Source organism: Neltuma alba, unplaced genomic scaffold, assembly GCF_004799145.2.
Source record: "Neltuma alba isolate B1F8T4 unplaced genomic scaffold, ASM479914v2 tig00013180_pilon, whole genome shotgun sequence".
In the NCBI taxonomy this organism is placed as follows: Eukaryota; Viridiplantae; Streptophyta; class Magnoliopsida; order Fabales; family Fabaceae; genus Neltuma; species Neltuma alba.
Window position 1 is genome coordinate 29,933 of NW_021637490.1, and position 21,024 is coordinate 50,956.

At 35.9% G+C, this 21,024-nt stretch overlaps 4 protein-coding genes across 4 annotated transcripts; 1 reads left to right on the forward strand and 3 right to left on the reverse strand.

The window, feature by feature from the left end:
- Window positions 1-2,490, reverse strand: LOC114735182 (feruloyl CoA ortho-hydroxylase 1-like). Its single transcript, XM_028922857.1, has 2 exons — window positions 1,857-2,490; window positions 1-793 (listed from the first exon to the last, which is right to left on the reverse strand). Exons 1-2 carry the CDS (start codon window positions 2,333-2,335, stop codon window positions 220-222), a joined length of 1,053 nt encoding a protein of 350 aa, XP_028778690.1. The 5' UTR covers window positions 2,336-2,490; the 3' UTR covers window positions 1-219.
- A 610-nt stretch (window positions 2,491-3,100) lies between these two features.
- LOC114735191 (uncharacterized) lies at window positions 3,101-4,453 on the reverse strand. Its single transcript, XM_028922866.1, has 2 exons — window positions 3,652-4,453; window positions 3,101-3,558 (listed from the first exon to the last, which is right to left on the reverse strand). Exons 1-2 carry the CDS (start codon window positions 4,451-4,453, stop codon window positions 3,101-3,103), a joined length of 1,260 nt encoding a protein of 419 aa, XP_028778699.1.
- A 310-nt stretch (window positions 4,454-4,763) lies between these two features.
- Window positions 4,764-5,876, reverse strand: LOC114735192 (L10-interacting MYB domain-containing protein-like). Its single transcript, XM_028922867.1, has 2 exons — window positions 5,485-5,876; window positions 4,764-5,402 (listed from the first exon to the last, which is right to left on the reverse strand). Exons 1-2 carry the CDS (start codon window positions 5,797-5,799, stop codon window positions 4,764-4,766), a joined length of 954 nt encoding a protein of 317 aa, XP_028778700.1. The 5' UTR covers window positions 5,800-5,876.
- A 6,270-nt stretch (window positions 5,877-12,146) lies between these two features.
- LOC114735183 (uncharacterized) lies at window positions 12,147-14,155 on the forward strand. Its single transcript, XM_028922859.1, has 4 exons — window positions 12,147-12,227; window positions 12,695-12,789; window positions 12,940-13,080; window positions 13,820-14,155. The coding sequence occupies exons 2-4, from the start codon at window positions 12,741-12,743 to the stop codon at window positions 13,972-13,974; spliced, it is 345 nt and encodes a 114-aa protein (XP_028778692.1). The 5' UTR covers window positions 12,147-12,227; window positions 12,695-12,740; the 3' UTR covers window positions 13,975-14,155.
- The last annotated feature ends 6,869 nt before the right edge of the window (window positions 14,156-21,024 follow it).

Consider the following 21,024-nt stretch of genomic DNA (forward strand, 5'->3'; position numbering starts at 1 on the left):
GAAAGAAACTTCACTGAACTCGATGAATTCAATTGTATATGAATATGATTCTATATGAGGTTCGCATCTCCTTTGTACAACTGTTCTCTTTTTTATTGTTTTGGGCTTATATATCTTGTCAACTACAAATACACGGAGTGCGGAAAATGTGTCACTCCAGAGGATCTGAGCTTAAGAATTGGAAGTACAGTTTTAGGACGATGCCAACAGGCACACACATTATATGCTGGCAAATTCAATAGTTTTCTTCCCATCATGAGGCTTACTAAAGAAATACTTGAAGTAGTCTGAGTACACAACTCGCTTATACTTTGGCTCTTCTCCCTCCTCCAGAGCTTCTGGTAAAGGACCAATAACGGCATCAGGTGCCGGGTTCACAAAAATTGGGATTGAGATCCTGGTTTTGGCTCTGTTTGCAACAGCTTGGTGCTCAATGCTTTTGTACCTGTCATTGCTCATTATTTGCAGCACATCTCCAATGTTGATTACCAATGCACCATCAACAGGAGGTACAAATATCCAGTTATCACCATCACTGGCTCTTACATAAAGCCCACCTGTCTCATCTTGCAGTAGGACGGTGATCGATGATATATCAGAATGCCGACCTACACCAACTACAGCTTCAGCATCAGGGCAAGGAGGATAGTAATTGAAGTCAAGTATCATAGCCCCCATTAAGGCATGTTCTCTTTCATTGTCCATCTCCTTCACGTTGAGTCCTTTCAAGAGCACGCTTAACAGCCTTCTAATAAGAACTTCAGAGTGTTTCATATATTCCAGGGATTGTTCTCTGCAAGAATGATAATCAATTATGGTTGATTTAGACACCCAGCTATAACTTCTTGGTAAGGAAACCTATGCAATTATAACATTGTCCATTAGCTGTTAAGCCATCTATAAACACAGCAAGCTACATTTGGAATGCTTGTGGATAAATGACCTCAGGAAAGAAAATATATTCAATGCACTGTGTGTTTCCACCATTGTAACACAGACAGTTTAACAGTTTGTGTTCAGTACGCAATATGACGCTTTAAGTTACATGTGTACATTTCATACTTTGTCATGTCGCAATATCCGGGATGTTTATTGCCACTATTGATGCTTCCTAAGTTTCTACTTTTATACCCACTTTTGCAGAAGAACAGTTGGTTCATATGTGAATTCATGTACAAGACTGACTTCCAGCGTGGTGAATATTGTGTTTATTTTTTGTGTTCAAATGATTATCAGCAATAAGTTCTTCCACTAATATTTTCTCACAGTCAGCTTGGTCCAAGAAGACTAAGATGCATCAAATGATTCCTTTTGATGAAACGAAATATTAAATCTTCATTATTTACGTTATTTCTTGTTATAGCAAACACATTATCCTGCACAAAAACAAAACATTAAAGTTCATTCCTCTGTGGCCCCGTTGGACTCCTAGAAATACCATTCCATCCTTACACAGCAAGTGAATCTTATAACAAAGCGCAAAACAGAAAATTCTTAACAAAATAATTTGAGCACTCGTTGAACTCAAAATACCTTGCAAAGTCAAGCCACGTCCCAGATAAATCAGGGAATAAGAAGCATGAAAACCTCAGACCATGCAGCAATGTAATCACCAGTAATTTAAAGAGCCACATTATATTTAACACAATGTTCAACCAAATTAAATTCCCACACGTCACGTTCACTCAAATTATGATGAAGACAAATTCAAAGTTCAAGAAAAACGCACTTTTTGTCTTATTTCTCTCATAGCTCTAAGAATGTCTAACTTTCTCACAATGTATTGCAAGCATTCAGGGTTCGACTTGTATCTGAGCTTCGAAGAGCAGATATCATAATAACTGTCTCTTACTTACTTGCATATGGCAGGCCAGTATGCCTGAATTTTCTCCTCGGAAGCATACACAAGTTGCAGATAATCTTTCCATTCCAAGACTGACTCAGCCTGAGGACTAAAACTGGTAGCTAATCGCACAACTTCACTGGGAGAGTTCTCTTTGATATGCTTCTTCTCTTCCGCCGGCAATTCAAAGAACCTATGAACCGAAGCCTTCAGGTCCTCAATAACCTTCATCGGTATTCCATGATTAACGATTTGAAAGAACCCCCACTTGATAGCAGCATTGGAAATTGATTCTGCGACATCTGGGGCATCCCAGTTCGTGACATCGATGACGGGTATGGATTCCTGAGAGACCACTTTGCGATTGTCGAACCTCTGCTCGAGGGGTTGGATATATCGATCGGGAACAGCTTGTACGCCCAAATCAGAAAGACCCTTTACTCCATGGCCTCGGTTCACAACGAAATCGATTAGATCGGAGGGGATGGACATGGTCGGAAGTTTGATTCAGGAATTTGAAGAAATAACAATAGCTGGTTCAAGAAGAACAGAAGCATAAATAAAAGATCAGGTAAAAGGGAAAACCATTATCGCAGATGGATGAAACAAAGATGCACTGAGGTTTTGCTGCTTCATGCTTCCTGCTTCCAGCTGCGACTTAGGGTGTGTTTGGATTGGCGGTGGAGAAGTAACTTTTTTTTTAATCTGACTTTTCCAAAAGTCAGATTGAGTAAAAGTCAGATTGGGTAATGTGATTTATGTTTGGATTGGGTTTTAGAAAAAAGTCAGTTTGAGAAGCTGAAACTTGTTTGGATGATAAATGTAAAAGTAAGTTTGAATGTAAAATGACTTAAAAGCACATGAATTCTATTAAATAACACATATCTAATATTAGATATTTAATTATTAAAAGTGAAGAAGTAAGGAAAATAAAAATTATTAAAAGTAAAAAAATTTAATTTAGTATTATAAAGAAATTATATATATAATGTGACTATTTGTCATAAATAAAGTAATGAAAATAAAATTATTAAAAATAAGGAAATTTAATTTATTGTTATAAAGAAATTATATATATAATGTGACTATTTTAAAAGAAGTATTGAAAAAAAATTTATTAAAAATAAAAAAAAATTAAGTTATTACTAGAAGGAAATTGAAAAATAATAAAAAACTTAATTAAATATATGTAATGGATAAATATGTAAATTAGAGGTCATACATACGTAGCATTTTTAAACTAAATACATCAAATAACTAGTTGGATGCCATGCTCAATACAATTTGGTCTCTGATTGTGTCACGTACATGATTCATTTGTCTTGATCTAGGTAAATTTGAAGAGGATGTCTCACCAGCTTCATTATGATTGTCTTCGTCAATTGTACCTTCAGATTGAGCTTCTATGAAATCTCTATCAGTTTCAGAATTTCTTCGGAGGAAATTATGTATAGCCATTGTAGCACAAACTACTTGGACTTGAGTTTTATACTTGTAACTTGGCATCTTATCTAAGATGCAAAACTTATTCTTCCACACCCCGAAAGTCCTTTCTATAGTGCACCTCAAACTTGAATGGTAGTAATTGAAGACTTCGTTATAATTTTCAAATCCCGGTTGTCGCCTGAAGTCTGGAAGGTGATAGCGCTCACATCTGTACGGACCAAGATATCCTGGTGGAGTTGGATAGCCAGCATCGACCAAATAATACTTCCCTAATAAATCATGAAATTATGTTGACATTGTGAAATTAATGAAAATATCAAATGAATTTGACATAATTAAAACTGAAGCTACTGAAAATATACCTGGAGGTGGATGAGGGAAATCCAAGGCTGGAGTTGAGACAGCAGTGTTAAACACACGAGCATCATGTGCAGTACCTTCCCATCCCGCTAACACAAAAGTGAAGCACATGTCCCAATCACATACAGCCATGACATTCTGTGTCGGATATCCCTTTCTCCCGATATATTTGTCTTGCTTCGAAAGACTCACCACACATCGTACATGAGTGCCATCAATTGCTCCAATTGCATCATTGAAATATGGCGAATATCGTTTATCGTTTTTTATTTTTGGGTGAGTTACAGAAAACGTAGGATCGAGTGGTTTGATGTATTCCCTGGAAAGACTAAGGCAAGCCTGTAATACTCTATGAAAATGCCTGCTTACAGTTTCTCCTGAATGTTGAAACCTTTCTTGAATCATCCTATTACATTGTCCATGACCAACCATGTTCAAAAACATACCAACAATTTCTTCCACTCCCAGATACTTAGAATTTTTTAAACCATGTTCGACCAGTTTAGAGCATAATCGCATGAACATTTCTTTTTCCATTCGAAACATGTCATAACACCGAATTTCATGATCTCGCAAAATTTCTTGCACCCATAAATTACCTGTTTGCTGACTAGTTCTTCGTGGCTCTTTGCACACATAAGGCATCACATATTGACTCACCAATACAGCTACCTCTTCATATTGTGTTATCTCTTCATCTAGAAGGGAAATCAATTGAGACTGTTCATCTTCCTCCGACTCCTCTTCAGACTGTTCATCTTCCTCCATCCACTCAAACGTAAATTGATTGTTCCAATTTGCCATAGATAATGTCACCTGTGAGTGTGGTTAAATTCAACTGTAAGAATTTTTTTAAACGACAAATAAATATTTTTAGGTATGTGCAAATAAATATTTCTTTCTGTTAAACATGCAAAGACATAAAAATTAGTCTAAAAACATTCATAAGCTGCAATTACCATTATAAATAACACATGTAACTTAAAAACATTCATAGTCAGTTAACAAGTTACATAATTTCATAGTTCCACAAACATTAACTTAAAAACATATAATAACAACTCTGGTCCGAGTTAGACAAAATAAAATCATAACATGCGTCCTAAAATATAGTTCAAGCAGGCGGGGGTTTCAGCCATGATGGTGGATTGTATGCCATATCCTGTAGCCATGCAACCAAGTATTCCGGTTGTCCTTTTAGTGAAACAACCATTTCCCGAACACTCTTGTGCAACAGAAGTCTTAAGCACCGGTTCCGGAAATCAGAGTCACTTGTAATTTCCTCAAGGCAGAGCACTTCGGCCGTAACCTCAGAAATTGATACCTCTTTTATTTTCTTAAGAGTTGCAGCTCTATCCTTAGATGCAGTAGCTATTTCACTAACTGAATCCGCTATTTGTCTTGAGGCCGGAAGTTTTTGCTTTGTTTGCCTGCTAGACCCTTCACCTCTCTTCCTCTTCCCATGGCTTCCTGAACCACTAGGTGTAGTATTTGCTGTTAAGTTTACGCCTGCCATCTCATTCGTAACTCCTACACTAGCACCTCCAAGATCTTCTTTGCTATCCCCCGATCCTTCAAGGAGTTCTGTATCAACTCTATACACATTCTCTTCATCATCCTCTTGTGTCTGAGGTTGGGTTAAAGACGGTGCCAACATATCCTCTCCAGATGCTATCACACCCTTGAATATCGTGTTTAATTCATAAGCAAACTTTAACCCCTGGTACCTAAACTTTTCATATTGGGGATTCTCCTGCAAGAATACAATCAACAAAAATAAAAAGCCTATAACAAGTAATAACACAGTTTATAACTCAAGATCAACAATTATATACCAGTTTTTTCTTCTCCCACCACTCATTTGTTGCCACCACTGTATTGTTTACAGGGTCCCAACCTACACCAGTCTCTTTGTTTAAATCAACCCATGTCCTCCAATCCTTCCTCAAGCTATCGAGCCTATTTTTCAATTGCTTCTTCTCATAAGATTTTCCTGTTTTTGCATTGAATGCAGAGTGAATGTTGTTCCACCCAGTCTTTGAAAATGATGTTCCTTGACGATTTTTCCGGTAGATTTGCTCCATGCATTCTTTAAGTAACACCTCTGTAGTGCTTGTATCCCATGTTGCCTTACTTTTTTCTTTGTTCATAGTTCTATTAAAAAATGTCAATCAAGAATGCAAAAGGGAGTTACAGTGAACCAGAACACTTTTCTTCCAACAATGCAGAAATATTATGTTTATTTTGTAAATAAATATGACAGGAAATATCTAATATATATAATATGTATAAATTATAATATCACAATCATATATATTTAGGTTTGTAAAACATACTTATCAACAATAACCATTATTGATGAATATATACGCCACTTTTTACAAACACCGAGCTTCAGATTTTCAAACTAAAAAACGTATACTTTTCGGAGCTTGTGGCAAATAATTAACAGCAAAGGGGTAGTCAGTTTGCCAAAACCACAAATCATAAAATAGAAACATAGAACTACAAATAAATAGAAACACAGATCTTCAAATTTTCAAACTAAAATGCGCCTACGAGTCTGACATTGTCAAAAATAATTAACAGGAAACACAGATAAAACACAGCCAAAAAACCACATTAATCGATACGTTCAAGTCAGTTCTTCCTACTACACTACTACCAAGTTCGACAGCTAGGCCACACTGATCGAAAGAACATCAGATTAATAGCAACAATATCATATTAACACTCCTATAACAGCCATGCATCCGCCGGCAGCCAAGAACAATCGAAGAGCCAAGAACAATCGAAGACAACCAGATCTGGGACCAAAATTACGTATCTCTTACCAGGCGTACAAAGGAGACTCTGAGCAGTGTGGATCTGGAGCAGATGCGATCCGGCGGCACCTCAAACGGACGGCGACGCTTGCAACCGAACAGGGGAAGAAGATCAACGGCGACGGTATTTGACGGATCTGAACGAACGACCAAGGTCTAGCCACTCCCACACAACAACCGCAACTGATGAGACGGCGGGACACGGCGGAGACACGGCGGGACACGGCGACGCTTGCAACCGAACAGAGGAAGAAGATGAACGGCGACGGTATTTAAAGGATCTGAACGAACGACCAAGGTCTAGCCACTCCCACACAACAACCGCAACTGACGAGACGGCGGGACACGGCGGAGACACGGCGGGAGACGACGACGCTGGAACAACTCAACAAACAGAGGAAAGAACTGATGAGACGCTGGAAGAACTGAACGACCGACCACACTTGAACCCGAACTGTTGAGACGGTGGGAGACGGCGGACGCACGGCGGGAGACGGCGGGCGCACGGCGAGTATATGGCAGCAGACGTCGGGAGGAGTTTTTTTTAAGCTTCAGAGCGTGTTGTGGCTGAGTGCGTGTGTGCGTCTTTTTTTGTCTTTGAGCTGAGTGAGGTCAGAGAAAATACATGCAGAGAGGGTCAGTTAGGTAAAACAATTAAACACACTCCAACGGTTTCCTCACCCCAGCTGCACGTCCGAAAAAAAAGCTCAAAATATGAGCTTCTCTCAGAAGCCCATTTAAACCTCAAAAGTCAGATTGGGCAATCGGGGATCCAAACACTCAAAAATGTCAGCCACCCCACAAGTCCGTTTGGGACGCACGTTTGGGCCCCCAAACGTGATCCCAAACGGGCCCTTAGTGCATTCGACTCTTACCGTTGTAGTTTTTTTATTGAGACAATTAACCTTTTTTTTTTGGGGGGGGGGAATTAAATCTTAGTCCCCACCTTTCTTGATTTGTAATTAAGTCGCTAAAATTTGTTTTGAAAATACATATACACGTCCGCAAAGTTTGATAGTGGTTCATCCCAAATTGGCGAATCTGTCAGCAATCTGAAGCGAATAATGACTTCTAAAGATGCAAGTGAGCAAAATGACTGTTGTTGAAATGCAAAGTGTCTATTTGGGATAGCGATAGAAATCTTCTATAAGTAAGTTTCATATAAATTGAGACAAAACTTTTCTTACATGTTTGCCTCATACTCTATAAATTACTATTAAAAAACTACTTATAAACTATTTCAAATGGATACAAATAATTTTGCTCCGTAGAGCCTTTTCCAAAAAAAAAATCCTTCATTCTTAACACTTTCGAATTTGGAACCTTTATTTTTTAACGTTTAAAACTATACTTGGGGAAAAAAAACATACACTATTCTTTATTCAAAGAGTTTCTTTAATCATGAGAAATGACTTATAGGTCTATTTGATACGAGGGAAATTGATAGAGAGAAGGGAAAGAAAAATTTTAATGAATTTAATTTAAAAATTTGAAGAAGTAGGATTTAAAAGCTGTTCATTAATTTTTCTTACCTTTTTTTCTTACAATTTTTTCATTAACATTTTATAACCTCACTTTTAAAATAAGATAAGAATTTGCAAAAATAGAAATTAACCACAAAGCTCTATTTGAAGAAAAGAAAAAATATTATAATCCAAAATTGCTCCCAAAATATCATCAATTGCGTATCTTAAATTAGACTGTCCAAAAATCAACTTTGTGAAAGGTTAATAATTGATTTTAAATAAATAGAAAATATTAATACCGAGTCAAGAAATAGGAACCGCAAAATATTCATTTTCTTACTTTGAAATCCAAATTTTTATGAAGATTCTTGAGATTAAGGCCTCGTTTGGTAGAGTGGTAGAAATTTCTCATAAACTCGTTTCACGTAAGTCGAGATAAAATTTTTTTTATATATTTACCTCGTATTTCGTAAATTGCTATTAAAAGAAATATCCATGTTTAGTGTTATAAACATCATTATTTTAATAGAAGGATATTTATGCCCAGTAGAAACAAAAGCTTTAATGAGAGGTTGGTTTCTTTTTTTTTTGTGCTGAGAGTTATATGGAAAATACAAAATATTTTTGCTTAAAAAAGAGCCTTTGTTTTCAACAGTTTCAAATTCAGGACTTTTTAATTTCTGAATATTAAAGCATTTTAATTTAGTTTTTTAATTCCAACGTTTTAGAAATGGACTCATTCAACTACCATTAATCACATTCGCTTGATCTCAAGAATCTTTATTTACCTACCTTAGCCAATGTCCTTAGCATGTTGAGTAAGCTGCGCGCTCTGAGATTTCGAACTTTTCTCTTTCTATTGACATACCATACTCTGTTTTTTTTTTTTTTACTAGAAAAGATTCGTTTAATCTTAAAAGTTATTCCTCTAGCCCTTCATGTATTACTTAATTGTTAAATTGATTTGGGTCACAAATATAAGACTTATTTATAGTATTTATCAGTTTTTTTTAAAATTATCTTTATTGATACTCTTTTAGTCATGATCAAGTAAAAAAAAAAGAGAAGATATTAAGAAAGATGATTATGATATTTTAAGAAAAAACATATTATATTTCTTATAATTAAATTAATTAAATAGATCTCACACTAAAGATCAAAGGAGTATTACATAGTATCATGTTGTTCAATGAAACCGGATCTTTCACAACTTCGGCCCACAGTTGTTCAATGGAAGGGGCAAAAGGAAGAAAATAACTCGGAGATAGCGTGACTAACAAGAGTTGGACCAAGTGGTAAGCAGTTTGGTATCACTTAAGCGAGATCTAGAGTTCGAGCCTCAGTGTATGTAAAAGTTCCTTTTGGGAGACTCACCCACCACAGCCAGGTATGCGACGTGGGTCGGATCCAGATGTAGTAGGAGCAAAGCTCCAATGAACTGGGTAAGCAACAAAAAAAAAACTGGGAGCTAGCGTGTATAAATTCTTTGACCTCTCATCTAACTTGACCCAATGTATTTCACACACCTTCATTGGATCCGTGGCCTTTAACTCCAAAAACAGGAAAACTCAGAAAAACAAACAATTAGAATTGCAAGAGTATTTTCAAAACAAGATCATTAATAAATCATTGCTAATTTCTCCAAAACAACATAAATTAAAAAGCATGAAATCACTCCCAAAATTTGTCCTATAAATTGAAACAAAGGGAGAGGACTATTTCAGATTTCACTAGAGTTCAGGCTCAATTTTAGCTCAAAAATTTCACGTAAAAATTATAGATATTCATAAGCTTTTTTTATAAATCAATATCTCCACAAAAGTGTGTAAAAAAAAAAAAAGGCTGCAATGTCGCCCTTAAACATAAAAAAAATTGACAGTCACTGTTAGTTTTTTTTAATAGTTAATGTGCGAATTTTTGCTCCTTTTTTAATACTTCTGAGATGGTATTGATTCTAAAAAATTTTAATACTCACAGCTCCTATATTTCAATATTGTTTTGTTTGCCCAAAAGAAATTCAATATTGCTGATCTCCTACCAAAAATTTGTTTTGGACTTTAGATGTTGAAATACTTTATAGCTTAGTGTTTTTCACCTCCATTCCATAAGTGTTAAAGCGAAATTTTATTTAAAGAGAAATTTTCTGTTTTTATACATAATGAACTTTTTACAAAATTTTAGATCATATATGGAATATGGATGTGATTCTTGAAAAAAAACAAAAAAAAAAACAATTCCACTAGTGGTGACATGGATGAGGCCCTTATTTGGTTTGAGTGGAGGGAAAATATATGGATTTACACTTACACATACATATGCTCCCTTCACTTTGTTTGGTTAGAAATTTTAAATTTATAACAAAAGAGTATATAATTTTAGAAGTGTCCATTATTTAGTACTACTCACACTTAACAAATGAAGGATATTTTGAGAATAATGTCACTAATTAATCAGTATTTCTTTACAACATTTTATATTGGGAAACTTGAAACCACTAAAAAAAAATCCTGTAACAAATATCTTGTAAATGGAAATTTATGTATTATTATCTAATATGTAAATATTGTTTTATCTGGCCAGAAGACTTCAATATTATTGGGCTTAAAAAAAAAAGGTTGGACTTTAGATATATAATTACCACTCTGTTTCTTATTATAAGTCACTTGTATCCCAAAAGTTTGTTAAAATATAAGTCACTTGTAGTATAATTAATGATCTTTTTCTAATTTTAACCCTATTAATTTAATAAAAAATTAATTAATCCCCTCTCTATCTCTCTCAACTTTTCGTTCCCTATACAATCTATCCCCCCTCTCTCAACTTTTAATAAGGGTAAATATGAAAAAAAATTAGTTAATTTAATGTATTTCTTGGTTTGCGGGTTTGGGATACAAGTGACTTGTAATAAGAAACAGAGTGGTACTATGTAGAGTAGTGTTTTTTTTTTTTTTTGTCATTCATTAAGAATGAACATGAAATTTATATTGGAAGAGACGCTCATATTTACTACTTGATAATGACTTGAACAAAATTGCGTCTAATAAGATAATACATGTTTTTGAAAAAGAAAACACAATTTTATGCAAGAGATATTAATTTTTTTTCACGCAATCCAAATATCATCCTTGGCTTGAAATGAGCCTGGGATTTTGAAATCACCTTTGTATTTATCTCATATTGTCCTATCCACCATTTTATTAAAAAAAATTGCAAATAGCCCCCTCTTTTTTTCCTAATCTTCAACTGATTATCCTCGTGCCCAGTAATCATAGAGCACGTGCCAACAAAAAGACAAGCGAATCCATCGCAGAATCATCACCTCATTCTCCACATTCTTCGTATCCGCAGATTTTAAATTTTTCCACCGCGTGATGCAGCGACTAGAATATATGATTAGATTTTGAATTCTAGTTAATTTTTACTTTTTATAGGAGCATGATTTTTGTATTCATTCAAATGAGATTTGAATTAGATATGTGAAATTTAGAAAAAACATATGAAAATTTAAATTTATTTATTTAAACCCCCAATTGACATACAATTTAATTATGATACTTTCTATTTAATTCAATATATTCAAATATTAATTAGGATATTATTCAAATTCAAAATTAATTATTATTTTTTTATTTGAGCCTCCAATTGAAATTTTATTTAATAATGATATTCTTTGTTTAATTCAATATACCCAAATTTTAATCAAAGTATTATTCAAATCTCATTAATTAAATATATTCAGATATCATAATATCATAAGTCATAACCAACCTGCTTTTAAACGAACTGGATATTACAAGTTTTTAAGAATATAATTAATGATTGATGATTGATTGATTGATTTTAAGTTTATAAAAAAAAGTATAAAACTTTAGAAGTGCCCATTATTTAGTACTAATCACACTTAACTAGATACCCAAAAAAGGGTACCAATCACACTTAACTAATGAAGGATATTGAGAATAATATCACTAATTAATCATTATGTTCTTTATAACATCTTATATCGGGAAACATGAAACAACTACAAAAAAACATATCCTATAATGAATACTCCTCCGATCCTTAATATAAGACCCTTTTGACTATTTTGATTAAATTAATGATGTTAGTTAAGTTAGGTAATAAATATAGATATCCCAAAATACCCTCGGTTTACACTTCTAAAAAGAAACTGACGTCTGAAAAAAATTCAAGTCTGGTTAACTCGCCTCCTCTGGTACCAACGTCGTCCAAGTTCTCCTAGCTCACGCACCGTTCGAGTTGTCGGTCTCACTCATCAACTGCTTGGTTTGTCCATATCGTTTCTCTTGATTTCGTATTTTCCGTCGATTTCAGTTTTGCTTGCGGTCAATGTTGTCTCTGGATTTTGGATTTCGGTCAGATTTCGGTTTTGCTTGCTTCGTTCGTCTCTGGATTTTGAATTTCTGTCAGATTTCGGTTTTGCTTGCTTCCTTTGTCTCTGGATTTTGGATTTCCGTCAGATTTCGGTTTTGCTTGCTTCGTTCGTCAATGTTGTTTCTCTGGATTTTAGATTTTTATCGATTTCAGTTTTGCTTGCTTAATCGTTGATGTTGTTTTTCTGGATTTTAGATGTTTATCGATTTCAGTTTTGCTTGCTTAATCGTTGATGTTGTTTCTTTGGATTAGTGTCCACATTTCTGATTAGTGTGAAACGAAACTTGGTATTAACTTGGTATGAAATCGATTTTAGTTTTGCTTGCTTAGTTCATCAGTGTTGCTTCTCTGGATTTTAGATTTTGCTTGCTGTAAGTGGCCACTGTTGAGAATCAATCTGACTCAATGCCGTTGAACTTGGACTTGAACAGTGATGAAATTGGCGCAGATGATGGTATTAATATGCTTTCAGGACTTCAGAGCTTATTGTTATCCTAATGAAAGATTAAGAACATTCTAGGAATCTGATAAATTACTAATTTGATTTCTAATCGTTTGGTTATTACTCTTGGACCTGAATAATTTTTTTCCTTATCACATTCAGGTGAGTTTCTCTTGGACCTGAATAAACTGCCTAGTGACTTTCAGGGAGTGGACGAAGTTTATTTGGGAGAAATTTTGGACAATGAATATGATGTTGAACAACAAATAGAAGAGGAACACATTTATGCATCTGAAACTAATGGTACCTGAGTATACCTTTATGTTGACATTACATTGGCATACTTGGAGCATTTTTTTTCTTGTATTTCCTGCGTATACAATTATTTCCTGGACATATACTTTTCTCTGATATAGTGATATGGTTCAACCAAAAGTTTGAATTCTGAGTATATAATTCTGAGGCAGGGACTCCTTGTGCTAATCAAAAGTTTTAGTTCCATATATAATTCTGAGTATATGTATCTAGAGGTTGCTATAATTCTGAGTATATGTATCTAGAAGCAAATCAATAGGCACACAATACTCTGTATGTATTGCCCCTTTGATTTAGATACTAAGTTACATTGAAACACAGGCTCTGTTCTGCCTTTAAGTGGTAATCATGAGGTTAGTTGTAAAAACTTGGTTGAGCCCACTTTAATGATCATAATCTTTACTTAGAACTTCAAAAATTTGGCGCTATTATATTAGTACCGGTACTACCAGTCTTGAACCTAATGATGCTTATTTTGTGACCCGAATCATTCTAATTTGAAGAAACCCACGCCACCGTAATATTGTGTGCCTGGATTGATATATACAGAGTATTGTGTGCCTATTGATTTGCTTCCAGAATTTTATGACCTATGACTACTCTGGATTTGAAACCTCTTTAAATAACTAAAGTAGAAGTGAGCTTTATATTTTTCTCCTTTTCATTTTGCTTCATATCAGACTTGGTTCGTTTGACTTCAACTGTGATTTTTTTTTATTCAATTTAGGTGACCAACGTAAGTTTTTGAGTAATGAAGACCGTAAAGCCATCTCCCATCTCCTATTACAGCATAGTAAAGGTGGGAGACTAATTAAAGGGGCTAGGAAAAAGATTGCGTCAATGTATTCTGTATCCAATAGTGTCATTAAACGCATTTGGTGAAAGACAAAGGTTGGGGATGAAGTGTGTCATAATAGAACACAAAATTGTGGTCACAAGAAGGTTGAACTTGACCTTGATCAGTTTCTTCGAGTTCCTTTGGCTAGGAGGACTACCTTGCGAGATTTATCATTTGCCTTGAATATAAACAAGACCTCACTAATTAGGCTTAAAAAGGAGGGAGCTATTGAGCATCATGCTAATGCCATTAAGCCATTTTTGAAGGGAGAGAATATGATTACTCGATTATGGTTTTGCTTAAGCATGATAGAAAGTGGTTCAATGCTAGGAGATCTAACTTTTAAAAGCATGCACAATATGGTTCATGTTGATGAGAAATGGTTTTATATGACTAAAAACACTGTAAACTATTACATGCTACCGGGAGAAGAAGAGCCATTGCGTACTGTGAAGAACAAACAATTTATTGGAAAGATCATGTTCTTGGTTGCTGTTGCTTGTCCTAGGTCTGATTCTGAAGGTAATGAAATTTTCTCTGGGAAAATTGGAGTCTTTCCTTTAGTGAGACAAGAGCCGACAAAGAGGAACAGTGTTAATAGACGTGCAGGTTCCCTTGTAACAAAACCCATAGCTTCAATTACCAAAGAAGTTAGTAGACGGTTTCTTATTAAGCATGTTATTCCTGCTATAAAAGAAAAGTGGCCAAGAGATTCGATAGGGGAACCGATATATATGCAGTAGGACAACGCAAGATGTCACATCGATCCAGATGACAGTGAATTCTGTCGAGTTGCCACAGAAGATGGGTTTACTATCTGCTTGATAAACTAACCTCCAAATTCTCCTGACTTGAATATTCTAGATCTTGGTTTCTTTAATGGCATACAATCTTTACAGTACAAGGAAGCACCAAAGACAGTTGATGATTTAATTGCGGCGGTGGTTAAATCATTTGAATCATTTTCAGTTGTTAAGTCTAACAAAATATTCTTAACACTTCAATGTTGCATGGTAGAAATCATGAAGGTCAGAGGATCTAATAAATATGATCTTCCATATATAAGAAAAGAAGTCATGGAAAAGGAAGGTCCACTGCCCAATCAAATCAAGTGCGATCCAAAGCTAGTACAAGACGTGATGGAGTACTTGAGGTAATTTTTCCTTTCTCTGAGTTCTTTTTTTTTTTTCCTGGTTCTTTTGGTTAATATGTGTCTGAGAGCTATTCTGAAAAATATGCTATGTATATTCACTGTGTATAATCTGTATATATTTACAAGGATTTATAGGACTAATCGGAACTATACAGGGAAATAATCAACTAATAAACAGTAATTAATCCTATAGTTGACTAACTCTAACGACTACAAATCATTCATTAAGGCTGGAATAATGTTTTCTTAAATCCCATGATTTCCGGGATTCCCACACTCCCCCTTAAGTTGGATTATAGATATCGATCATATCCAACTTGCGCACAAAATTTTCAAACACTTCCTTATGTAGGCCCTTAGTAAAGATGTCTACTGTTTGCCTTCCAGTGGGCACATGTATTAGCTTTACCAGTCCTCTGTCCAGCTTTTCTCTAATGAAGTGTTTATCAACTTCAACATGTTTTGTTCTGTCATGTTGGATAGGAATATGAGAAAGGTTGATTGCTGCCATACTGTCAGTGTATAAGTTCATTGGAAATTTCAGATCAATTCTTAGTTCCTCCATGACTCTCTTGACCTAAATTAGTTCACATATCCCATGAGCAACAGCTCTATATTTTGATTCTGCACTACTTCTTGAAACCACATTCTGTTTCTTGCTTCTCCTAGTGACAAGATTTCCCCATACATATGTACAGTGGCCAGATGTAGATCTTCTGTCTTCGTGATCTCCTGCGTAATCTGCATCAATAAAGATTTCTATATCTGTCTTTTCAGACCTTTTGTACAATATGCCTTTTCCTGGAGTGCCTTTTAGATACTTCAGGATTTTGTATACAGCTTTGAGATGTTTCTCCTTCAGTGCTTGAGAGTGTTGACTGGCTACACTTACTGCAAATACAATGTCAGGTCTTGTGTGCGAGAGATAAATTAGTTTTCCAACCAGTCTTTGATACTGGCCCTTGTCCACATCTTTTCCTAAATTTGCCTCCTCCTCTTCTTCTTCTTCTTCGTCGCTTTCTTCCTCTTTTTCCTTGTTATCATCCCTCTTCTTTTTCTTTCGTTTTGCTGTTACTTCCATTGGTGTGGAGCTAGGTTTGCAACCTAACATCCCTGTTTCTTTAAGGAGATCTACTACATATTTTCTCTGGGAGATGTAGATTCCTCTCTTGGATCTTGCTACTTCCATTCCGAGAAAGTACTTCATTTCTCCAAGGTCTTTCACCTGAAATTCTGTTGCCATTGCTATCTTAATCAGGTCCATTTCTTCAAGGTCATCTCCAGTGAGTATTATGTCGTTTACATAGACACTTAGGATGGTTTTATTGACTCCTTGGTGCTTGAAGAAGAGTGTGTGATCACTTTGTCCTTGACTGTATCCTTCTGTCTTGAGGACTCGTGTGAGACGCTCAAACCAAGCACGAGGCAATTGTTTCAGCCCATAGAGAGATTTCTTTAATTTGCACACCATTTTAGGCTTCTTGGTTGGGAAACCAGGAGGTGGCACCATGTATACTTCTTCTTTCAGGTCTCCATTAAGAAATGCATTTTTTACATCAAGTTGATAGATAGGCTAGTCTAGATTTGCTGCAAGAGACATTAGGATCCTTACAGTGTTGAGCTTAGCTACTGGGGCAAACGTCTCTGTATAATCTGTGCTGTAGATTTGAGAGAAACCTTTTGCTACAAGTCTCGCTTTGTATTTGTCTATGGTTCCATCAGCTTTATACTTTACTGTGAACACCCATTTACATCCTACTGCCTTCTTTCCTTTCGGTAGAGCTACTTCCTCCCATATGCCATTTCTTTTTAGTGCATCCATTTCTTCTAAAACTACCTTCTTCCAGTTTGAAGATTTGAGAGCCTCCTCAATACAGTTTGGAACCTTTATATCGTCCAGGTTAATAGTGAAGGCCAAGTACCAGGGAGATAGAGCTTTGTATGAGATGTGATTCTCAATAGGATGTTGTGTGCAGCTTCATGGTTTCTTTCTCAGTGCAATTGGGAGGTCTAAGTCAGGTTCAACTTCACCTGTGTTTCCTGTCTCATCATTAGAGTTAACAGCATTAGTTCCCTCAGTTTCAGGATCAATCATCAGCTCAGGTTCATGAGGTACACTGAGAATTGTTGGCCTGGGTACATTTCTGTTTTTTCTTTTGTAAACTTTGTTGAAGTTTTTCTGTTTCTGTTTGTTCGTTTCATTTTTGTTCTCCCCCTCAGTAGGATGTTTGTTAGTGTCAAGGGTGAAAGGGGGGTCATATTCTGTGTAAGGAAGATCATCTAAAGCAGAATTTGTTTGGGTGTAAGAAAGATCATCTAAGGCAGAATCTGTTTGGGAGGTCTTCAATTCTTCCCAATTCTCCCCCTGAATTGAAGGCTGGGAATAAAAGGACTCAGATTCATTGAAGGTAACATCACAGCTAACATATAGGCGTTTAGTAATGGGGTTATAGGATTTGTATCCCTTGTGAGAAGCTGAATACCCAAGGAAGATGCATTTAACAGCTCGAGGGTCAAGTTTGCCTTGGTGATGAAGGTGGACAAAGACAGTGCAACCAAAGATTTTTAGGGGTAGGTTGTTTTCTAGGTAAGGGACATGATGAGTTTTGTGAAGTACTTCAAGAGGAGTTTGAAACGATAGTAGTTTGCTGGGCATTCTGTTTATTAGGAAGGTTGCAGTGAGAATAGCATCACCCCAATAAAATTTAGGAACATTATTAGTGAATAGGAGGGCACGAGCAATTTCAAGAATATGTCGGTTCTTTCGTTCAGCTATTCCATTTTGTTGGGGGGTGTGAGGACATGAACTTTTGTGGATAATCCCCTTTGTTTGGAAGAACTGAGTGAATTTGTGGTTAATGTATTCAGTACCATTATCGGTGTGAAAGATTTTGATGGAGGTGTTAAATTGGGTTTTGATCATTTGGTAAAATGCTGTGAAAACAAAATAAGCATCAGTCTTTTCTTTAGTCTTTTCTTTAAGCAAATATGTCCAACATACTCGGGTGTGGTCATCAATAAAAGTCATATGCGATTAGTAATGCGGCTAGGGCCCCACAAATCACTATGAATAGTAGTAAAAGGTGCAGAGGGTTGATAAGTATTTCGAGGAAAATTAACACGATGATGCTTAGCAAGTTCACAAATATCACAATGAAGTTCAGAAACATTTTTATTAGGAAAACTAAATGGAAATAGTTTGAAGAGATATTGAAAACTAGGGTGACCGAGACGTTTATGCCAAAGATAGATATCATTGTCTCTTGGGAGGGAGGTTTTATTACAGACACTGGTGTTGGAAATTGAGGTGTTATCAAAGTAGTATAGGCCATCAAATTCTTTAGCACTCCCAATCATCCTCCCTGTTGATAAATCCTGGAATAAGCAGTAAGAGTCATAAAAATCAGCATGGCATTTTTCATCTTGTGTAATTTTGTGCACAGATATCAGGTTGCATTTTAATTTAGGTACATGAAGAACAGAGTGAAGTATAAGGTTTTTAGAGATACGAATGTCTCCAATGCCAGCAATAGTAGATAAGGATGCATTAGCAATTTTTACCCGGAGAGAGCATCACATGGAGTATAAGAAAGAAATAAATTTTGATCATCATTCATATGATCAGAGGCACCAGAATCAATTATCCAACACCTACCCTTGCATTTGCTTTGAATGGTATTCAAAGCATGTAGGAAATTACCTCTAACCACGGTAGCTGTTGGTTGAGTTTTTGAGGGTTGATTAGGTGATGGAAGAGAACTGAGGAGGTCGATCAATTTTGAGATTTGATCATTGGCGTTGTGTTGGTCTGTTCCCTTTTCGGTGCCAGCAAGATATCCACGCCCTCTGCCACGCCTTGGTTTCCAGTCAGCTGGTTTTCCATGTAAGTCCCAGCATGTATCTTTAGTGTGTCCAGTTTTCTTACAATGGTCACACGGGGGCTTGGGCTTCTGATTTTTGCCTTCTATGTTACGGGAAACCAAAGCAAAGGAATCTGGAGCCGATGGGGAAGATACCGGGGGTCCCAACGCTGGCATCATAACTCATCGACGAGCATCTTCTCGTTGGACCTCTGCGAAGGCCTCTCGGACTGTGGGTAACGGTACGCGGCTAAGGAAGTGACTGCGAACAGCATCAAGATCAAGGTTGACGCCGGTAAGAAATTCAAGAAGTCATTTTTTCTCAACGTTTTTCTGGTAGAGAGCGGCGTCAGTTGCACAATGCTAGGAGTCGGTGCTGTAAAGGTCTAGTTCCTGCCAGAGAGCCGACATTGTTAGATAATAATCATTGAGGGGTCCGTTACCTTGCTTAAGCTGCCATAGCTTGGTCTTTAGTTCGAAGATTTGGGACCCGTTTTCACCATCAGAGTATGCCTCCCGAACTGCTGTCCAGATATCGAACGCGGTGGGCAAGAACATGAAGCTTCGTTTAATTGCTGGTACTATGGTGTTGATGAGCCACGAGGAGACCATCGAGTTCTCCATCTTCCAGAGGAGTAGTGCATTAGCGTCGGTGGGTGAGGGGCAGCGAACATCACCGGTGAGGTAGCCTATCTTGCCACGTCCTTCAACGGCGAGCTTTATGGATTGTGCCCATTCATGGTAATTATCACCGGTGAGTTTCTCTGGTATTATTAGAACCGAATTTCCTTCGAAATGTGGTGGACGTAAGGTTGTGGAGCTCTCAGGCTCCAAAGTCGACTTGGTCGACTCGTCTGTCTCAAGCGATTGAGACATGATGATCGCGCAGAAGCTAAGCGGTGCTGAACACCCATGAAAGCTCTGATACCATGAGAGCTATTCTGAAAAATATGCTATGTATATTCATTGTGTATAATCTGTATATATTTACAAGGATTTATAGGACTAACCGGAACTATACAGGGAAATAATCAACTAATAAACAATAATTAATCCTATAGTTGACTAACTCTAACGTCTACAAATCATTCATTAAGGCTGGAATAATGTTTTCTTAAATCCCATGATTTCCGGGATTCCCACAGTGTCTATGGTACTTAACTTTTGTGCATTGGATAATTTATAGCTGTGGCAACATTGGATGACTCGATGTGGCAGATTAGTCTTTGGCTTCGTTCACTAACTGATGCAAACCTACCACCTTGCTGAGATTGAAGAAATGAGGCTTCATTTTATCTGTTTTTGAAGACTTGAAGATTTATTCTTCATTGCTTGATATAGCAACATGTTATAAATTGATTAGTAAATGCAAAAGATAAATAAAGCTCAGGATTGCTAAGGCATTTGTTGATGTTTTTCCACTACTATTTCAACTTTTGATACCACCATGGAAAGCTAGGATAAGCTTCATATGTATAGGAACACTATTTTAGCATTTGATCGAATGAAATCCACCATATTATAGTCATCTTTGTTTTTGGGATTTACAAATTCACACAGCCTACATAATTATCTTTTATATGTTTGATGCTAGTTTATAAATTTTTTTAAATGAAATTTTTATAGACTCAAAATGATTTTTTTTAACCATAATGAGATGCTAGTTTGTAGATTTAAAATGAATGGTAAATGTGTAGAATTAATTTTTTTTGGGGTTAGTAAGAGGGTGTAACTTAATTCAATGTTTTGTTTCTGTTTCTTTATTTGTTTTTAATTTTCCTGTTTATAAGAAAAAAGAACTAATTTTTTTTCTTCGGGCAGGAACTTTTCTGTTTGATTGGGTAAAATATAAATAGAAGATTATATTTTCTGGGCACAAAGAAAATAGATAGTATGATTATTACTATGCTATTCCTTGGAGGTAAAAAAATCCAATTACCTTGAATGGGGTATTTGTATGAAAATATTTTTTTAAATGTTTAAATTATTTTATTAAAAATATAAAAAGATAGAATTGATATATGTGTGGAATCAATAAGTAATAAGTATTCATTCACTTTATAAAATTTATAGGTGTATTA